This window comes from Oreochromis niloticus, linkage group LG3, assembly GCF_001858045.2.
Source record: "Oreochromis niloticus isolate F11D_XX linkage group LG3, O_niloticus_UMD_NMBU, whole genome shotgun sequence".
NCBI lineage: Eukaryota > Metazoa > Chordata > Actinopteri > Cichliformes > Cichlidae > Oreochromis > Oreochromis niloticus.
The window spans coordinates 8,685,087-8,707,069 of record NC_031967.2 but is presented as its reverse complement, the minus strand read 5'-3'; the positions used below and the strand labels follow the sequence as shown (position 1 = coordinate 8,707,069).

The 21,983-nt window shown below is 43.2% G+C and overlaps 1 protein-coding gene across 1 annotated transcript; it reads right to left on the bottom strand.

Annotated features, from left to right (window-relative positions):
* Positions 1-2,006: 2,006 nt before the first annotated feature.
* serpinh2 (serine (or cysteine) peptidase inhibitor, clade H, member 2) lies at positions 2,007-21,742 on the bottom strand (the record flags this gene model as incomplete). Its single annotated transcript, XM_019347122.2, has 4 exons — positions 2,007-3,597; positions 15,322-15,554; positions 16,131-16,223; positions 21,166-21,742. Coding segments are annotated over 4 exons (1,209 nt in total), but the record flags the coding sequence as incomplete, so codon positions are not given.
* Positions 21,743-21,983: the final 241 nt, after the last annotated feature.

Sequence of the window (21,983 nt, the reverse complement as noted above, 5' to 3'; positions counted from 1 at the left end):
GCTAGCAAAGTGTAACAAAGTAAACTTTTATTAAAACTGATACACAATCACTTATTCCATCAGTTCCCTTTAAATCCCCACGTGAATAATCTATAAATGGTGTGAAGTTGACCACCTGTGTGTCTCTTCAGAATGTCAGAAAGCCATCCTTCCAGCTCACCACATAAACCTCTTTCCATGTAGCACATGCCTGCCTCTTACTGATGACCCATCTCAAGCTTTTAACAAGAGCGAGGCGATACATTGGTATCAGAAAGTTGACCCACAGTTATAAAGAGTCACTTCTATGATTTTCTCTAAAGGGTAAGTACTGCACCATAACTGGCATGGCTCTACTGTGAGTGCTCTTTTGCTCTAAACGCTCTCTTCTCTACCACTTGGACTGTCCGACGGTTGAACCCATCGCGCAGGCCAGTGGAGGAGACAGGAAGTTCGTGCCGCTCTTGCACATTATATTTTATTTAAAAACAGGCGATTAAACATTAAATGTTCTCAAAACCTTTTTCTGTCACGTGACGGTGGAATGGTTGAAAGGAGACTACCATCGGCAATGGTGTCAAGCTATCAAGTAGTGCTCATAAAGCAGTTAGCCTTGACTTCCTGTCCAAAATATCGCTGCTCTGTATTGCCAGAGTGCTCCCAGAGACACTACTTTGAGGCAACTGAACATTTCTTTCAGGTGCTTTTAACTTGAACTAGTTATCATGGACTGTTGCTTTAAAACATTGGAAAATTCTTTTGAGAAAAATAATAATTGGGCGCTAGAAAAATAAAACGAGTCAGAAATGGGGCACAGAATGAATTCAGACAGCATTAACTCCATCTTGCCAGCCCTCACCAGGTGATGGTTTAGATAGCACACTTCTACATATCCATTTGGCCACTGTGTATGAGCATATGTGCTATTTAAGCTGATTTTACCTGCCCACAGTTCTTGCACCTTTACAAGTCGCTGCAGCCCACCTTCACCTGAGCTGCTTCTTTCGTCCCGTGTATGAATTAATCAGTGTCACATGTTGTACAATATATTGTCACTGATGCTGGATCACTTCTATGATCGGGGTCTTTATGCCTCCCACTTTCCATGTCCCTGCCTACTGCATTTCACACACAGGAGTGAGTCAAAATAGAGCCATACCACCAAATTTACATTAAATGAGATGTAAATATCAGGTCCTAACTACACTAAATAAATGGAAAATCCTAAAACATCTTTATAAAGGGAGGATAAATATTATTAGTTGGCAGAACTCCCTTTAAATCACGAATTACTACATTGATTTATGCTAGGTTGAATGCTACTGCTCCACATCATCGAGTAGCTGCTTTCTTACCCTTTTCTTTAAAAATCTGATTATGTCTGGCTACCTGTGAGCAGATGTGGAACATGCATGCGGTTGTAGGTGCTCTGAATGAAATGTGAAGGTGAGCCAGCAGGGAGCCGGTGTTAGAATAAGCAGGATTGATGAGCTCACAGCAGACGACCACTGATCCATCATCGGCTTGTCTGAATCGAGTCCACGGGTTATTCAGTATGAAGTATACCCGCTATATAGTGCCCTTTAGAAATCTGTGCTGCACAGACGGCCACTGCAGAGAGGATATTGTTATAGGTGCACGGCTTCACAGGAACAGTACACATGCACGCCGCGCACTGTTGCCGAGCAGACCTGTACAGGTGGCTAATTTAGGAACAAGGATGGAATAGCACAGTGGTCCTGAGAGGGATTTTGTTGAACGCTGTGAATCAGACAGTCCAGCTGTGTGCCTCTAGACCACTGCAACAAGACAGATGCATCTCACATTTACATTTTCGGTGTTTGACGCTAGGCTTTTAACACATCTGGGATAAAACCATCACACATCAAGTATTTTGTTTGTGCAGACAGATGGGCGGCCGGTGCAACGCAAGAGTCTCCTAAAATGTTCGTGTGCTTTAAATAAAACACTTCAAACACCGAAGACACCAAAACACGAACAATGTTTTAAGAGGAACGGCAAGCAGGGACCTTCTTTTTCTTTTATTCAACCATAGATTTGATTTCTCAATTATTTATCGGTGGAAATGGAAGAAACGCATTTTACCTGAGGTTGTTGGGGAGCATTCTGTGACTGTGTTGACAAAGTCGCTGCTACACTTTCAATGCACTGCAAGTCTATCATGTGTTGCCACTAAAATTCAGTAAGTGATTCAGTTTGGGGCTTTAAATCTACTTTCATAGACCCTGGCAGCGCATGAAAGGCCTTTCAGTTCAGGGTGGAAGTTGAGAAAAAAATACCTGTAACAGACATCTGACATATCAACAGGACACTTTTTGTTTTGAATCAGTGATCAGATAAGTGAGACTGACAATAAAGAATTTAAAAAATCCCCCCCAAAACAGCCCTTTATTCAACATTGTTCTAAATTTTCAAAAATATATTCAACATGGAGACGTCATTGAGTTTTTGTAATCTTTCTAAATATAAACTTGTTACATTTACATCAAGTCATGTCAGTTACGTTTGTTTCCAACAGCATAATGGTGTCATTGATCCCCGATGGCATTAAGAGATTAAAAGGTTCCCCGTCCTCTCCGTGTTGTTGACAAGCGTTGTAACGCATTACAGTCATTAGCATTAAGCTGGCTCATCAATAAGCACTTGGCTGAGCCATCAGTCTTCCTTGGACGTAGCCCTGGGGACCCCGCCATTGGTCCCTGCCAGCCTAGAGACTGGCCACAGGGGTACCCTTGATGTGTCGGTCACCGCACAAACACACAAATGCGCACCTGCCCTGACAGCAGAGTTTCAAGTGTCACTGCGAGCTTCTGCTTGTTAAAGTTCTTTGTCGGTTGGTTGTGTTGTGTCAGTGTAACTACTTGTGCTTGTCAAGCATGTTGGGGTTTGTCATCTTGTATTGTGTTGACTTGATCATCGAGTCCTTGTATTGCGAGAGTGCGTGTGTGTGTGTGTGTGTGGGGGGGAGGCAAGTAGTCGCTCAAAGTTAGTGTTTTTGGTGTATCCGTCAACTTTAGTAATGTCTCATACAGTATTTTTGTTCTATATGCCATGTTGGTGATACTGTGCGTGTGTGACTCTGTCGAGTATGGCGGTGTCGGTGTCAGTGTCAGTCAGTGTGACACTACGCGGTGTCAGAGTCTGACAGCCAGACGTAGTCTGATGTGATTGTGTGCAACAGTGAATGACAATGTCTCCACTCAGAAACCAGTGTGCAGTCTTTGAGAGGGGGACGCGAAAAGAAAAGAAACACCGAAGATGAGAAAAGAAGGATAACGCGACAGGAGGGTGCTACAGTTCATCGTGTAAGGGCTCTCCCTCCGCGTGGTCCAGAGCTCCCATCAGCAGCAGGGCTCCCGTGGCGCTGTCTCTGACGAAGAGAATGAAGGGGTGATCGGCGTAGAACAATTTAGGCCGATCAATGTGCTCCTCCTGTAGGTCAGCGTCTTCTTTCCCTGCCTGAGCAGCCAGCTCCAGGGTAGCCCAGTGGAGGACGCCACCAAGGTGAAGCTTTCCTTTGCTCTTGGCTGACACCCCAGAGAAGTCAGCCAACTTCTGGTCCCAGGCATCGGTCAAACCCAGAGTAACCAACTGTTTCTGCAATTGGAGGGAAAAAAAGATGATAAGACTTTACAGGCTGCCTTGAGTAAGTTCTCAAACAAGTTCTCAAAGCTCGGTGCCATCGCAGATAAACACGCTCTGCAAGTGCAGCTGCCAGGACGCTAATCAATTATGCACGCGAGGGGACCAAACAAGGAGTGGGAGGGAAAGCAGATTTTAAAATTTCATGATGCTGACATTCAGAAGTTTGGGACGAGCGGTGCCCTAACCAAACCCTGCAATATGATTAACTTACACATAAACATGCGCTTAAAAACACTCAATGAGTAACTTTTCACAAGCAGCATTTTCTTTACTTACCATAATATTTATTTACTTTGTATACCCAAAAATTTGAGAGAGAAAAGAGGCTGACAGTTGCCCTTGTTGTGAGCTGGCAGAACAAAGTGGGCGACAGGCAGAGAGGAGACGGAAGGAGGAAGCAGAGGATGAATAATTTAAGAGTGATGCCCCGTGACCTCGGCACCTCCTTTGTTTTGCCTCTGATATGAATTCCACAGAAAGTCGTCGTCATGACAGGTAGTTTATCCTCCCATGGCAGAGGGCCACTCACAGTGACAGGCTTCTGCAAGGGCCAGATGAGAGCATGTGTGGGTGTGGACGTACGGCTGCGCGGACTCGTGTGTGCGGATGCGTGCGAGGCCACGGCTACAGAATATCTGCAGGGGAAGATGGGTGGGTGACGGTACTGTTTTCCAGCATTCTTTAAACTTTCGCGGACTAAACTCCTTACTGGAAACGTCTTTTACTAGCAGACAACAACTCTAAGATCTTCTGGCTGGTCTGTGGGTGCTCCCTCGCTGAACCAAAAACACACTGTTTTTGCTCACGTCTTAAAACCACAGACTAATAGAAAACTGCAATAAACCATGTAGAACATCTGCTTTTCCGTTTAAAAGCTAAGATGTGCATGCTCGAAAGAAAAAATCACCCCGATCATCACAGGTTAAACCTAAACACAAAACAAGTGCATGTATATACAGTTGTAGGCATCTGTCAGTCCCATTCCAGTGTTTTCATGTGTTCGTGTCCACAGAGACGAGCACCACCTCCTTCTCTAATGCACTTCTATTGTCCTCATCCATTATTCCTCTACTCTTCTCTCACCCCCACCCACCCCACACGGTTCCACTACATCACTGTCTTCCTCTGCAGCTCTGCCACTCGCCCAGCGTCCCCATACCTCATCTGGCCCACGTGCCTCCATGTTATCCCATTCTTTTTCTAACTTGATCCTTCTCCTTTTTCTTGGGCAGGCCTGCTCACCCCACTTTACAATGTTCTTGCAAACTGTCAGTCTCCATTGGAGATCATTTCAATTTTTTTCCTACCCTAACTTACTTAACAAGAAACTAGCTGGCATCTCTCTCTGTCACTCATGACACATTCTTTCCACCTATGTGCACAATTCTGGCCTAAAGGTTTTATGATGAGCCATATAAATAGTAAAGACGAGCCCTGCATGATCTAGCTTTCTTCTCTGACTCTCAAACTTTGCTAGTCAATAGTCACATATCTCTATATCTATATATATACACATATGTATACACATACGTACGTACGTATATACATATATATATATATACACATATGTATACACATACCTACGTACGTATATATATATTATATATATATATATATATATATATATATATATATATATATATATATATATGTATATGTATGTATATATATATATATGTGTATATATATATATATATATATATATATATATATATATGTGTATATATATATATATATATATATATATATATATATATATATATATATATATATATATATATATATATATATATATTATATATATATATATATATATATATATATATATATATATATAAAAATATAAGAGGACCCAGTGGCAGCACAATAAGAAGCAGGCATGTCAGCGGAGCCCACTGAGGCCTTGTTCTCTGCAGAGGTGTGGCACTGCATTATACGAGGAGAAAAACCTCTGGGAGGTGCTCTTTGGCTGCCCTTTCTCTCGGACGCACCGCATGAATCTTAGATGGAACAGCACTGGGTGGACTGCTGATGCCTCGCTCACAACATCAACGAGCTATTTGTCTGGGAGTGGGAGCCACAGGCATTGTCACCTGGAGATTTCATCTAAGAGTGTATGTGTGGCCAGGGCTACCTTTACCTACAGCAGTGCAGTCTAACCAGGCCCGAGGTAGCATGGCCCTGAGGCATGCAATACTCAGCATCACATTATTTCACCTCGGTGGTCGGGCCCACTAAGAAGCTTGTCGGGTGTACCTGTGGGGGGTTTTAAGGTTGTGGCGGACACAGATGCGGACACTTTACAGCTCCATCAGCAAGCAGTTGTTCTGGATGCTTTTAAAAAAGCAGAGCAGCTTTAATAATGATGATGTTAAAGAGAAAAAAGATGAGAGAGAAAAAAAGCAAAGATCAAAAGAGAGGCCGCTGCTAGGCAGCGCTCCTTTCAGCTGTTGTATGCAAATGATGCGATTTGAACTTGGGGAAAAGACCAAATCTATGAAGACCTCACACCACACAAAGACTATTTCCACCAACACAGAGATGTTTTCCCTCGACAGTTAAAATGGAAAAGAAAAAAAAAAAACAAGTGGTTTGTTTGTAGTGCTGAATGTGTTCACTACAAATTCTTATTTTCTTGTGACCTTTTATGTCTGCAAACTGCATACTGTATCTAATATTTCGGAAACTAAATAGTGAAGCCAATGTTTCTCTTCTAATCCTGCAAAATATGATTTTTTAGTTGACAATTAGAGAAGAAAAGCAGGCAAAATGGGAAAAAACACTTCATTTGGATCACACAGCAGGTAAGGAAGAGGGACTACAGAAAGCTAAGGGTAGGCGAGAGTGAGGCCGATCTGTGCCTCTGGACAAAAGATAACACACTGGATAATAAAATGATTCTCACTGTGCAATCTAATTTACTTTGTACTAAACTAACAACTTTCACTTTTAGAGTCTTTGGTCTAAAACTGTTAGAACACAGAGAAATAATGAGCTTCACTATTTAAAGTTATTTTTCCAAACTACTACTAGAACAACAACAACAACAGTACAAAAGTGCTGGGACGACAAAGAAAACCTGACAAATGAGGAGCTGGCACAAAGGATCGTTTGGCATTTTTCCACCATAATCACCGAAATAATTCATCAGTTATCAAAACACTTGCATTAATTTCTGTCAGTCAACTATGCATTAGCGTGTTATTTCATTTCTATTTTAATGCTCCTCATTATCTTTTTGCATTGCCTTTTACACTTTCTCCCACACTATGGCAATGGTTCCACTTTCCCATACATTTCAAGTGAGTGGAATTGTTAAAAGCACATGCTACATGAACACTGTCAGCTGGAGTGCTTTTTTTTTGCACATCATCCTCCTCACTCTGCTTTTATTTTCTTCTTGGCTCAGCTCTATATATAGCTCTATAATAAAAGGCGACAAAGCGAATAAATAAATAAATAACTAAAAGAATTTCTAATTTACAATACAGTGGCTCCATGTGGTTAACACTTTTGCCATACACTTGAAACGTCTGTGGTTGCCCACCAGGAGGGCACACAGACTCACAAGCTAGTAAACTACTAGTTGTTCCTGTCCCAAACCATAAAAATGAAGCTTGTGTTAGGAAGGGCAATAGGCATCAAATCTGTGCCAAATCAAAACATGCAGAAGAAAAATGTTCGCGCTCCCCCCCACCTAAACACCCCCCCCCCTCAAACCTCAAACATTTAGTGAACAATTAAGCCACGTTATTGTTTACATGAGATGAATTGCAGAATGGCAGATAGAGACGAAATACTGTTAATCTGACTATCTTCAGGTTTTACACGCTTACATACACACGCAGTTACTGTCCCTCCATTTAGAAAGGCAGAGGCGTCACGGTGTAATTATTTTACGCGTAGTTGTTTTTTTTCCTGTGTAATAATTATTACACAGGAAAAAAAACAACTACAATGCTGTCAATACATTTTTCAAAAAATGCCTCTCTGTGCAAAATGGGTTCAAAAACAAAAACAGCTGTGGGATACTGTTAGTCCGTGATTTGAACCGGGGGGAACAAATTACGGCAGGATCAGCCTGATATTATTTGTATCCCACTGTAACTTTACTGCATAAAGAGCTAACATGTCCAAAATGTCAGGAGTAGTTAGTCATTACAACAAGTGTTTGTGAACTAAAAATCAAGAATGTGGGATACTGTTTGTCCGTGATTTGGAGAGCCCAGCGCTGCTCCCGACGCAGGGAAAACTAATTTTGCAGGGGAGACCTACCTTGGCACTTGTGCAGGTGAAGCCAAAGGGAAGATATGCTTCACCATATTTTCTAGTCTTTGGCTTGGAAGGAAGTTGGTTTGGAAACATATTCAGTGATGCTTCATCTCCTGCTTTGCGTTTGTGTGGGAGCCCCATCAAAAACCTGTCCATTATGCTAGCAGTGTCCAAGCTTTCTTTTTTTTTTTTTTTTCTCTTTTCATACCGCGCCCCCCCCTGCAATGGCTCTGCGCCCCCCTAGGGGCGGGCCCCACACTTTGGGAACCTCTGTATTATGGCAACCCCTTAGGAAATAAAGGACCAGTCAAAAGCATCTTCTTTATGGGTAAAGTTTCAATTAATCAGGTTAGTAGAGGTGGGAATCGCCAAACGACGGTGGCCCTGAAAGGACAAACGGACTGCAACGTAAGAAAACACCAGCAATAAGAAAAACACTGCAAAAGCACACAAAACACAACAGAAATAGGAAAAAAATGATTTCCAAAAGCACAAGGGAATTGTTTCTGGGGAGACAATAACTGGACGGAGGAGTTGCAGGAACCCAAAACATGCTAGGTGTGTTTTATCATGATTCATATAATACTGATGACGGATTTTTAGGCTAATAATTAGGCTAACACACTTACCTCTCATCTTTTCTTCCTTACAAAACCGATAGATCCTCCACTTCTTTTAAGTGTCTCCCAGTGCAATTCTTAGCATATTTTGGTTCCTGCAACTGGTCCTCTTGTGCTTTTGGAATTCTATTTTTTTTTCCTATTTCCGTTGTTTTGTGTGCTTTTGCAGCGTTTTTCTTATTGCTGGTGTTTTCTTAAGTTGCAGTCCATTTGGCCTCTCAGGGCCACCGTACCAAACACCTACAAGAGCTGCTTGGCCATGAAAATCAACACCACGAAGCTCCCGGTGCACAGTTCTTGTGCTGATGTTAATGCCAGAAGAGGTTTTGAACTTTGCACACTGTGCACCTCAACACCAAAACGCTTCTACTTTTCCTGTGGCAATGTGACTGCTCCAAAAGCAAAGTAGATAAACATGAATAAAAGTCCAGTTATAAAAATGAGGAGCTTGAAAGAAGCCTAATAGATCCCCTTTAAATCTGAGAACACCTCCTTACACACTGTGTGACTGACACTTTGGCCTGAGTCGGGTCTATCCTAGTCCAATCAATCATGTTGCCCACAACATGACCACAATCAGCCCCATCGCCATTACAAAGTCTGGCTTAAAAAGTGCCCACGGTTTACACTTCAGGCTCTCTCCGGCTCACCAACACTTGACAAACGATTGGTTAAAGATTCTGCCACCTTAAGCAACTCCAAACATGTTCTTTCTAATTCAGCGCTGCCCTAAACATCCCCACGTGGGTGGTTTGAAGCGTGCAGCGTGCGGCACTGGCATCATCGCAGCCCCATTTCATGGACACATTTGATGCAGGCTTTAAAGAAAGCCTTTTCTTTTTCACACATTATCAGCTCTCGAGGCTTCAAAGCCTCACCATCGCTTTATTAAGGTCTCATCAGCATCACTCCTACTGGTATCTTATTTACACGGGCTTTTACCTCTTCTACACAGTCAATACGCTCTGTGTCTCATTCACACAGACACATGAGTAGCGCTTTATTCTATGAGACCATTTTACTGGAGAAGAGAAAAAGAAAAAAGGAAAAAAAAAAGAGAAAATGAAGCCTTAGCTTTCAGCGAGATGTTTAACTAATGGCCATGAAACACATCTGATTAATTCATATGATGCAGGGCTATGGTAGCTGTGCTAAAACAGCTGCCCCTCGACACTGTATACTGCGGAGTGCGCTCTTGTAAATATTTGATGGCCTTTTGACCTCATTATCCATGACTGAGTGAGCTCTCTGGTGAACACTCATATGTCTTAGTCACCAATCGGAGATACAGCCACAGAGGAGCTGAAGTTTGGCCATTAGTGAGTGTGTGTGCATGTGTGTGGCCTGGTCAGCAGTGGATCAGAGAGAAAAGGAATGAGGGTGGTTTATTCTGTGACCTCTGGGCAAGGCTTGTTAAGAGGGTTCTCCGTCTCTGGCTGCAGACCCCGTCACACTCCTATTCTTCACCGGAGAAAAACGCCCCCACCAACGAGACAGAAAGGAAGAGAAATGCCACACTTTGCTGCTCTGTACGGGTCTTCGTGTGCTTCCCACCTCGTCCCCAAGCAATCATTGACCCCTCTCATTCTCTCCCACCTCTCCTGCTCACTTTCCCGGCCAGAGTCACTCCCATTTAGGTCAGCGGAGCCAAGGTTCAGTCGCTTAGCAATGGTTTACAAGAGGCACATGTTTGACCTACAAAAAGGATTTAGATCCCTGTGACCGATACAACGGGGAGGACTGGGGTGAAGGAGCGAACGATGCCTTTGGATGTGGCAAATCCGCTCAACATGAGTCAGAGGTGCGCGATTTTGTTTGTGCTCATTTGCTACGCACACAAGATGAAAGTCTTAGACACACACACACACACACACACTGCTAAGATGGTCGTTTTTTCCGAATGCTGCCCTCTAATCTAAGGATTCCATGGCCATCCGTGGCACTGACAGACAAAGTGGTAAACAGCATTAACGCGTGGTGATGAGCAATTATTTGTCTGACCCAATTGGAAAAATGATTGTCAGTGAAGACACGGCACTGTCACTGGCCAGAGGGTTTGGGAAGACAGACGCAATGAGATCGGAGTGGGTAGAGGTTTTGTTTGGAGCTTGAGTCCTTTCGTAATGATTTCTCAAATGCGCTTGTTTTTCTTGAGAGAGCAAATGGAGGAAGACAACTCGTCACGAGTCAAACGGGGCCAAAACGTGCTCACCCATAATTAGGTTGCATAATGAGAACACTGTACAGCTACTTTTAGTTATTTACGAGAGTCAAAGTTTTTTGTTTTCTGTTTTTTTCTGTCCATAAAACTGCCTGAGAGACAAAGGAGGGTCTGTGCAACAGGATGCTTTCTGCTCCTTCTCTGGCAAAGTCATAGGCGTGTCAGAAGGAGTCATTTCAAGCCATAGTTCTAGATTACATCCTGCTCCCCCAGAGTCTCCTGACAATGTTAATGTCAAAAGCTTGTTCTTCGGGGCACGGCTAGCGGAATAACACGGTAGCACAGCTCTACAGAGATGTTTGCTAAAGTAGAACGAGGGCAAAGTGGATTTCATCAGTCCATGATGAGGTTACAGCATACATATGGATAGGACGTCGTAAAAGGTTGCAGTCGGTGTCCACTGCCCTGGGGAAATGGGTTTTACTGGGATGCTTCTGCTTCTGTCAGGTTAAACTAACCTCCCCCCGTTACTACTTCTCTCTAGCTCATCCACAACTGTTGTGTTATCAACTGGGTCTGGGTGTAGTCAGATTGAAGACTAAGCAATTTTTCAAAGTAGAGCAGGTCATCGAAAAGATGCAAGAGGAATGAAGAAAAAAATAATTCAAGTAATAAAAGTTTGATATGGTGAAAAAAAGCAACCTCCAGAAAAAATGGTGCCAGAAGCTGCAGTTCCTCTAATGGCCACTTGAGATCAGGTCCAGGAGAGTAAACCCCATAAACTGATGTTAAAATGCTTTAACCATGAAAATAATACACGTACAGCCTGGTACAGTATTTGTAGTTTCTGAAACCAGTTTTCCAACTCATACCAACAGCACTGGGACTAAACATTTTTCCTTATAGTCTTATAACAAGGGGTGTGGCTGCTTTGATCCACAGGCTTTTCCTCACTCAGTGGACATCACAGAACTGGACCTGTCAACGGTGTTTCTTCTGCTGGTGTCTTTTGGAGTATTTTTAATCAGATTATCTCACCAATAATATGACTTGCTCTGCAGTATGCACACTTTCAAAATACAACAGATTGTGTTTTCGCTAAATTCTTTGCTTCTGACGTAGCTCAAGTTAGAGTTCGGAAAAAAATCCAGGCTGAAGACAAGTCTTAACAGATCCAGGCCCAACAATCAGACCCCATGAAAGCCCAAGTCAGCTTTCAATTTTATGAAGATAATATGAGGTAAAAATTAAACACATCTAAATCTTATTGGTGGAAAAGAGTGAGTACTAGAAATCCACTATTGAGCTAAATCTAGGAATATTTTAATGGCTATCGAGGATCTTAGATGCCATTCCTTTCTTTACTCTCCTTATTCATGCTTTGCTACATGCATGCCTGCATAGATCTCTGTTAGGAAATTCCTTTATCCTACATCTCTTGCTAAGGTGCAAAAGATTCTTGTAGCAGCCTGTCATTCTGAGCCAGCGCTCAGCATAGCTGTTCTAGTTTCAATGGTTTCTTCTTCCTTGAAAGGCTCCATCAGTTGTCAATAATAATAATAATCATGTAGTAAAAGTAATAACAAATCACAATTAAACTGGCTGTTTGTCACAGGCTTCTTCCTGTGCTTTGCTCAAGATACTTGGAATTAGCAATCTCAACCATGTTCCTCTATTTGTTTTTTAAACGAACCAAACAGTTTACTTGGAGCCACAAAGGAAAATCTGAGTTTGATTTTTTATAATTACAAGATGCCAAATTTAAAATCTTTGTTGGAACATCACATGGAAGAACAGTATTTCACAAAGAAAAGTAAAAAGCATTAAAGTTAACCTATGGAACTGTGACTGCAACTAATGTCAATTCCATAAACCTGACCACAAAACTTTCTTTCCACTTTCACCCCCTCAGCAGGATGTTCCTGAAGGTGGAAGGCCCGTGTGATTCTAGCAGCTTGTATGTTTCTGTGTCCCTGTTAGACACCTCTTGGCCTGGTCAAATACGTGCTCTTCCACCAGCCCGACAACTCTTGAGCCTCCCAGTCAGCAGCCAGCACAGCCTCCAGTTTGGCCTGGATGAACCTTAACAACCCTAATGCGTTCACATTAGCATCAGCTGCCACTAAGCTGCTTCCTGTCCGCTTGGCTGTCCTATTCACTTCTCAGTACCTCAGACCAGCTACCTGCTGGCCCTGGGAGTAGCAGGAGCAGAGATCCACATTACCAGCTGGGCTGTGGCATAACCTTTGTGCTCTTGCAAAATAAGGCCTGTGGGGAGGCACCGGGACCCCACAGAGGAGGTACAGGTCATGGTCATCCTCAGGCCCCTCTTAGCCCCCGAGCAGGAAGGTTTGATTCACTGCTGAAGGCTGTTAGGGCCTGGTGCTACGTGTACACCTGGGCACCCTTCCCCTCAAGAGGGAGAAGAGAATAGTGGAAAGGACTGACATTTGAACTCACCTACTAAAAAAGAAAAAACAAAAGCAGTCGAAGAAGGAGGCAGAAAACTAAGTAAGACACAGTGGTCACGTTCAGAATGGAAGGAGAAAGAAAAAGAAGGAAAATAGAGGCGAGAAACACGAAACAGCATAGAGGAAGAGCAGGAAGACCAAAGGATGGGGTGGGAGGGGGTGCCAATATGTGTGAGAAAAGGGTAGACAGATAGGAAGAGTGCAAGACAGGAAAAGCAGCCGGCCAAGACAGAGGCAGGGAATAATGAAGAGATGCGGAAAAGCCAGAGGAGAAGGATAAAGCAGGCAAAGAAACAATGAGAATGATGACTGCATTGCTGGGTGAAATGAGAAAGCGTATCAGGTGGAGTGAAAAATGATGCAGTGCGCAGATACAGGAAATGAATGGAAGAAGAAACTAGAATTGAAGCTGCACGCAGGGATCCACTCTGTCAAATTCAACTAGGGTTTGAAACAGCTGCACAGCTCCCACTCCACCGCACTTTAAACTTACTTAAAAAACAACTCGGTCTACTGGTCTGGGTATAAATGCAAAAGAACAAGAAAGAAAAAAGAAAGAAAAAAAAAAAAAGGAAAACAGCATCGTGACCGTAGAAGCTAGAGGAGATTGTGACCCAAGAAATTTGGGCAAAGTTATACCTAAAGACAGGGCTGCCTCCAGAATTACTTTTAATAGGGGTGGCCACCACTAAAAATACTGGGGCGGCACATCAAAAACAGAATTTCCACTTTCATTATGCTCTTGTCAAATATAGGTTACTTAAAAAAATATGGTAAAAAAACAGAGAAAGAAAAAAAATTATGCCTAGATAATGGGGTGGGTGTAGTTCAGGAGGTAGAGCAGGTCATCTACTGATCGGAAGGTTAGTGGTTCGATCCCTGACTCCCACTGCATGCCAAGTATCCTTGGGCAAGACACTAAGGTTGCTCTCTGATGCATCCATTGGAGTATGAATGTGTTTAAATGTTGACTAGGAAGCACTGAAAAGCAAAGAAGAACGTACTTGTGTAAATGGGTGAATATGGCATGTTGTCCATCCATAATAATCTGATTTGATTGAAAATCAAAAATTTGATTGGAAATTTGATTGGAAATCACAACCATCGCTTTAATGATTCTCAGCAGAGCTGAGCAGAAGTGTTAGATTGTGTAAGAGTGTGAACTGTTGGCCCAGAGATGCACCAGTGATCTATCCAGGGATTGGCACCAGCTTTACCTTCACCTTTTTTAATTATTACCAACGTAGGACAGCCTTGCCCACTAGGGGGCCAGCAAATTTTGGGGGGTGGCCAGCGCCCCCCGGCCCCTCCTTGGTGGCGCCCCTGTCTAAAGAGTGTAACACTTGAAAATGCCAGTTGGCTAATCATCATCAGCACATCTTTTTCATTCACCCCCTCAATGCATTAGTGTCCATTACAGCAGGGCCACAGATTCCTTCAGCAACAATCTATGGACGGAGCTTGGAGGGTTTAAGCTCCTAGTTTTGTAACCAGTTAACATTAGCAAAACTACCAGACCTAAAACTGACAAATATTAGCAGCGGCAGCATCAGCAGCCTTCTTTTCTTGTAGGTTAACATCAACATGATTGTATAGAATGTGGTTATACACAGCTCCAGTCAGCGTCTTCTGACTCAGCTGTTCATTTTCTAGATCAAAACACTGCCAGGCAGTGACACAGGATGTCATTCTTCCTACTTCAAGCCTTGCTACCTTGGTAGCCAACAGTAATTAACAATGCATAGCAACGGTAATATCACTCAACAATAGATTTATTTATTAGGTTTTTTAAATAATGAAAAATAAACAAAACAAGTAATGCATGAAAATACAGCAACTTGTGAAATATTAGGAAAATAAGTGGAAAAAAAACTATCCAAGCCTACAGATGTCCCTTTAACACATAGAATCACTACAATGTGTAACCAGGACTCTTAAATGCGTTTCCAAGAAGTAAGATTAACTCAATCTTCTATTTAAGCACTTCAGAGCACACAGAAAGGGTGCATTATGCCATACTGCATTAGCATGACCCGTTTGAGACTCATATGACAATGAAAGGCAGTATGAGCTGAATTTAAAAGACATGACTCGCTCTCCCTGCAAGAATCTTTTTATGTCACCGTACCAAAACAAAGTTTGCTGAACTAACCTGCAGACTGAGCGTGCTAGTGATGTTTGCCTTGGGCAGAGAGATGGCCACACTGGTTACACTGGCCTTCTCCAGCCACTTGGACAGCAGCTCCAGGGTCAGCAGCTTTTCCAACCTAGCCAGATTTTCGACATGAAAGGGCAGCAGGAGCACGACGCTGGCCCTGCCTCCCCACAGAGGCGCCTCTAGAACTTGCACCATGTTGTCAGTGTCTTCATGGAAGCGGTACAAACCTGTAGCGGGGGGACAGCAGGGGGGCAGGCAAAGAGTTGAGCAAAGATCAGAGAGTCAAGGAGAGAAGCAGTGCTGTGAAGTAACGTTTTCTTTTTTAGCAGTAGTTTAATGCAGAAGTTCTCTTGGAAGTTGGTTCAGAGCTGCACTTTCAGCCGTGTCACTGCAGTCGTTCTCTCACCGAGTGAACTCACAGAGGGAATGCTGGAGTTAGTTTCGCTTCATACATAAAGGAAATGCAAGCTGCGACAGGACGACAACAAGCCAGCCGTAACACAAGTCTCACTCACGAGTTGAAAGTGACATTATATATAAGAAATATACATCCGTTCTACATCTCTTAACTGTTATCCTAGAAGAAACTCACCCTGCCTTGTTGCTGTTTTAAGACAATGCATAAAATATGGAAAATGTGCTAAATAAATCATTAGGGACACACTGATAAATTAGAGGGAGGCATATTGGACCTCACAAATATTCACGTCCCTTTTAGAGCTGGATTCCTTTTCGCTGCGTTTATTCCCTGGCAGGAATAGAGCAGTGACAGACTGCGTATAGCTTTTTATTATTTTTTTTACCTGCTCTGTGCATCATCACCACTTTGGTGTATTTCTTTCCCAGGAAGGTACGACGATCTGTGCTTTCCTCGCTGAACTCTCTCTCCCACAGCCCTGAGCAAAGAAAAGGAAAATGCAGTTTTAAATACAGCATGCTTTATATAGATGGACTGCATGGGGGGGGGGATAAAAAAAAAAATCAATGAAACAGGAGAAAAAGTGAACAATAGGTTAAACAATGCCATGTCCATAAAATACATATACAGCGACACTGGCTGGCACTGCTCATGAATCATCTATGTGCACTGCCCATTAAAAAATGTATACCCTCCTGAAAGCTGCTGAGGCAGAGTGCTGTACTGCGGCAGTTATGAAGACCTTAAGGCTACTGACCCCTATTCAATGTTCAACACATCCCCACTTGGCCCTGCTAACCTCCTGACAGCTGTCAATTTAAGAGGAGCTAAGAGTGGAGGAATTACCGTTGTAATAACCTCACAACACACTCTCAAAGCTGCTGGTCCATTCAATAGAGCCGGGGACATTGGATGGGGCGTAGAGGTCGGCAGATTATGACTTGTACCCATCGCGCTCTTTGTGAATGACACCTGAGGCCGGCTAGGGCTATAACTAATGATGATTCTCATTATCGATAAATCATTTGAAAAGGTCAGCGCTCTCGTCACACAAAGCTAAGGTTCAAGGAGGCCAAAAACTATGAAATGCCTCAATTGGCAATGTGAAAGCCTGCAGACTGATTGCTTGGTTTTTATTATTAAGCACCTCTATTAAGAACTGTGCGCAGACTCGTCTTTTGTCCGAGCTGTTTTTAATTCTTCTAAACGTCAGAAAAGAAAAACAGACCAAGTTCTCAGAGCACAAGGTGACACCTACAAGCACAGGAACTTTAAAGAGAAATAAATACAAGACAAAGTGCCCCATAATTTACCTTAAGACAAAAAGATATACCTCACACGCCATAAGCTGTGAAGACAGATGCCAGGGGGAAAGAAATCATGCTCAGCCTGATTTAGTCAAAACACTCCTACACACTGCTAAGATAAATATACACTGTACTGGGTTTCACTAACAAAACAAGACACAATGCAACTGCTTCTGCTCAATGAAACGGAGTCCAATTTTCTGCAATTTTGTTCTCATTTTCCCAAGAAACTTGCAGATATGTGTATTTTACACAAACACACTACAGTTACATGTGACTAACACACCCAACCAAGAAGCCTGCACTCTGGTTTCTGATCATACAGTCTGTGGATACACCTTTGCCAGTTAAGCTTAGCTGGTTGATATCCTGACACGTCACCATCCTTAAATATGGTCACATCAACTCCAGCTGCCTGACACGGTGGCGGCTGAAACAGGTAGTGTTATCCCACAATTCATAGGGATGCCAATCTGCTCACTAAAATGATGCGCATCATGTACATATTTATCAGTGCATTTTACATGATATGGTCTCAGCAGTCTGGAACAGGCTGTGTTACAGCTACACGTCAACCATCAACATCTGTCTGCTGTATTAAAGCATTTGAATTTAGAACATGGGTTTAGATATACGTATATAATAAAAAATAAGAAATCACAGACATCATCATCTGGATAAAAGAGTTTTAAAGAAATCACCTAAGAATAAATTGGAGTATTTCAGCATCTGCTGCCCATTTTTGGAGAAATTACCAGTGTTGGTTGGTGGCTCCACCACTTTTTCCTTACAGAAATATCAACACCGTCAACAATTATCTTCTATTCTAAAGACTTTTGTGAGCCTCTCACCTTTTCACCAACAGCAGGTCAAAATAACAGTGCTGTTTGGTACTAATGTGTAGCAGAAAAGCTAAAAAATTAACCAAGATGAAACCAGATAAGCAATATAGCATCGTCACTGTGTTACTCACTCATATATACAAGACAGATTCAGCCATCATCTATTCATCCACTGGTTTAAAGTCCGTTATCTGCAAATCTCTTTCTCTAATCACAAGAAAACAAAACAAAAACAACAAAACACTCACTTCATTACCAAAGTGTTACAAAGAAACACCGACTCACTTATGTATTAGGGATCACAGGATTGGTTGGAACTTATTCTGGATAAGTAAAATTAACAAATAATCATAAAAGCAACAAACACCATTATGGTGAACCTCAAAGATGTTTGGCTCCATTTATCTTCAGACTAGAAAGTTACAGAGACGAGGAAGACTGTTTTCACACTCTTACTGTTAGGCCTCATTACTACACTTTGTCTACAATTGGGGTTTCTTTAAACTGTTTAACTTATTATTAAATTCCACGCTTATTCTTTTTTTTTTAATTGATAGCTGCCTGACTAATTGTTTCAACACTATGGGTGACATCTCCAAAAGTCAACCAGACTCGAATGGATCGCAGCCAAACACAAATCGCAGCAGTAAAGACGTGCGATTCTCCCTCCCGGGCATGCTAGCACACATCACAGGCATTCAGTCCGCTTCCTTTGGAATTCCAAAGCGGCCGGCTGAAGGTTACCTGAAGCGGCAACCGTGTTGTTGAAATGATGTCACAATGATGAACAATTTTCTCCACAGTATACACGTGTAAAAACAAGCATGGGAGGGTTAATGACCTGCTGACCTCCAAACAGACCTGCACAGCAGCAGCAGAGCGACGGCTTTAAATCTGAACCTTTTAATAACTGTCAGCAACAAACAGCGAGACAACTGCGCGGCGCTCACGCAGCTACCGAGTCGTCCTGTTAACTCAAAGCATAACCCAGTGGAGAATCGATGCGAGCTCGCGGCTCGGTCTCTTCCCTCATCAACTCGTGATTGCGTGCAGTTGTGCTATTTCAGAAGCTGTTATTAGAGTTTAAATAAGCTGGGGCTTCATGTGCCGCCTCTCCTTTTTCAGTCCCCCAGTGCTGTCGCATTATCTTGTATAAGTTTCACTCCACTGTGTTTTTTTCCAGTATTATTTTCCTCTGCTGTCACTGGTGTTTGTCTAAAGCAAAACAAAGCATGAATTAATTAACCAGAGTGGACTGGAACTCCCAAAGGCAGACCCTTTTACAATCCCCTCCACCATGACAGTCCATCTCTTTCACTCTCAGCAGGCCACCCTCTCCCTCTTTACTTTTCTCAGTTTCCTCCAATCACTCCCATCTCTTTGCTTTTCTTCTTCCCCTTTCCACCCAGAAATCTCCCCTTTTTATTCATTTAATTTTACCCTTTCTTTCTCTCCCTCTCCCTCTCTCTCTGGCCCTCTTTGCTTTTCGCATCTCTCCACTATAAACATGTTCCGCTACTAATTGGCCCTGACCTTCCTTTTCTTTGAAAGCTCCGTACAGACCGAGGGAGGAGGGACAGCAAAGAGCTTTTTTCCTTTTTTTTTAATTCTTCCTTCAATAATTAACTGAAGGGAGGGAGAAGGGAAACAAACAAAAGCAGGGAGGAGGGGACTGACGGATGGAGATGCCTGCTCAGTGCCAAACTAAAATAAAATAACACCCGAGACCTCCGAAAACATCCCATTAATAACACATCCTCAACTGCTTTAAGTCCTTGGAATCCCAAACATAACGAAAAAAACAAAAGTTGGAACAAAAGCAGGAGCTGCTAGTTTGAGAAAGGAGCAAACTATCGACCACGCTGAAAATTATAAATCAAAACTAAAGGAATCCAATCTTCCGTAATCTAATTTGCAGCTGCAATCTGCTGCATAATCTAATTTGTATATTTGCTCCACGAAATTAATGAACCAACCAATGAGGGTGGGCTCGCAGAAAAAAACAAAAAACAAAACTAATTTTGTAATGAAGTCAAAAACATCAAACAAAGAGAATTAATTAAATTGCTTATCAATGTATAGTCTGTCAGGGAATGTTATTTCTGAAGGGTTGTCTATCTTTGCCGGAACCCTGTTTTCACTTCAGGAGCCTTGCCTTCTGTTTTTTTCTTCTTTTTGCACCTAATAAAAAATAAAAAAAGCACTACCTGCAGGAGGAAGGAGAAGGAACAGAGGCAGATAGACACCGATAAGGAGGATGTGAACAGGAGACATGTGGGAAGGAGAGGGAGAGGAGACAGGGGTAGATTAGACATGCGATAGAGAGTGACAAAAGCACAAAAACAGAGACCAACGCCGCAAAAAAAAGGAACAAGCGAGACAGAAGGATATATTTAACACATCATCATCATCATCTTTTGTGGAGACCGCAAACAAAAAAAATGAGAATCTACGTCAGCGGGCATTCAAAATGTTGGCTGTGCTCTGAGAGACGAAGGAGGAGATGGTAGATTAAATTCCACAATCACACAAAAAAAGGAAAAAAATAAGGAAAAGGAAAATAAGCCATTTTCTTGACTCATGATATGTGCGATGAACAAATATTGCCGACCCTCGAAAATAAAATGCGATATTTATTGGCACATTTAGCGTGCCATAATGAACCTCAGATAAGGATTTAGATGGATATGTTTTTGGGATGCAACTGTTAAATCACAGATGGAGCTTCTAACCGACTGCGTCCGTGCAGAAATATTGACTGCTTTCCACCACTGCAGCCTGTCACAAAGAGCAGAGCCGAGCCAAGCTGTGCCGCCGCAGACTTGGAGCGCTCCGAGCACAGATGTTAGGCATGACATCGAGGGAGAGAGAGTCTGGACACTTGTTACTCAATTATTTAAGATGACACATCACCCCCCAATGGAAGATGAATAAGCTCTCAGTGATAGACCCCAGAATCATCCTTTATCTGCTGTGTCCACCAGCTGGAGTCCAACGCATGCACGCGCACACACACCCATGGAGATGCGCGGTGCACACAGGTGGGATTGCTGGCACACGCCACGGAGCCAGCAAAGACTTGTGCAGACTGTCTGTGCTGTGTGATCACTAAAAATGGTGCACGCCATACTCTCATCTAAAGCGGGAAAAGACATCAAGCTTTTTCGGCATCGCTCCCACAGTTTTAAAAGCAAAATTGGATGCTCACAGTTATTAAATATTTCAGTAACCCTGCACTAATTTAATTTACAATAATGTTGTTTCTACACACCTTTTAAACGCACTGCATTCGCCAGGATCAAAGCTCCAGCCCTGGCTTTGATTTCGGCCTCCAAAGGAGTGCCTTCCAGTCCACTAAGGGTGGCCTTAGCCCAGTCCTGAAGCTGCTTCAGGTCAGCCTTGGAGTCTCCTTTCCCCAGAGTCTGATGCTTCACTCTGAACCTAGTCTGACTCTGCTTCACAAAGGCCTGGTCGACTGGAGAGACCTGCTTGGAAAACACAGCTGAGGATGCGTGCAGGTGAAAGCTGGTTCCGTTGGCTTCACTGAAGCTCTTCAACGCCTCGGCGAGACGTTCGGGAACCTGCGTGTCAGCCTTGACGGGGGACGGTGGGTTGAGTAGACCTTGAACCTGGTTGGAGGTGTTACCGCCTGAACCTTCCCCCAGTGCTCCGAGAGAGGAGGCCACCAGCAGAGGAGAGAAGAGGACATTTACGGAGGTCGAGTCGGAGCGGAGGGCCTGGTACAGCCGCAGACCTAGGGTCCAGCTCGGGTCACCCTGGGGGGAGGAGGGAGCGGCGGCGGGCGAGATACTGGACCGGCCGGGGTATCGGCGCTCTTCTTGGATGAATTAGTGGCGCTCCCTTGCACCAGGAGAACTGGCAGAGAAATTAGGAGACAGAAAGGGAGCCTGGGCAGCATGGCAGTTCTGGAACAGAGAGCACGGGAAGGAGAGTCAGTATGAGGATTTGCTCGCACGAGATAATCTGTCTGTGTATACATAACAGCAAGAGGAATGAGGAGAATGCAGCCCTCTCATTCACAAGGCAAGCAAAGCCCCCCCTCCACAACTATTCATTGCGCATATTTTG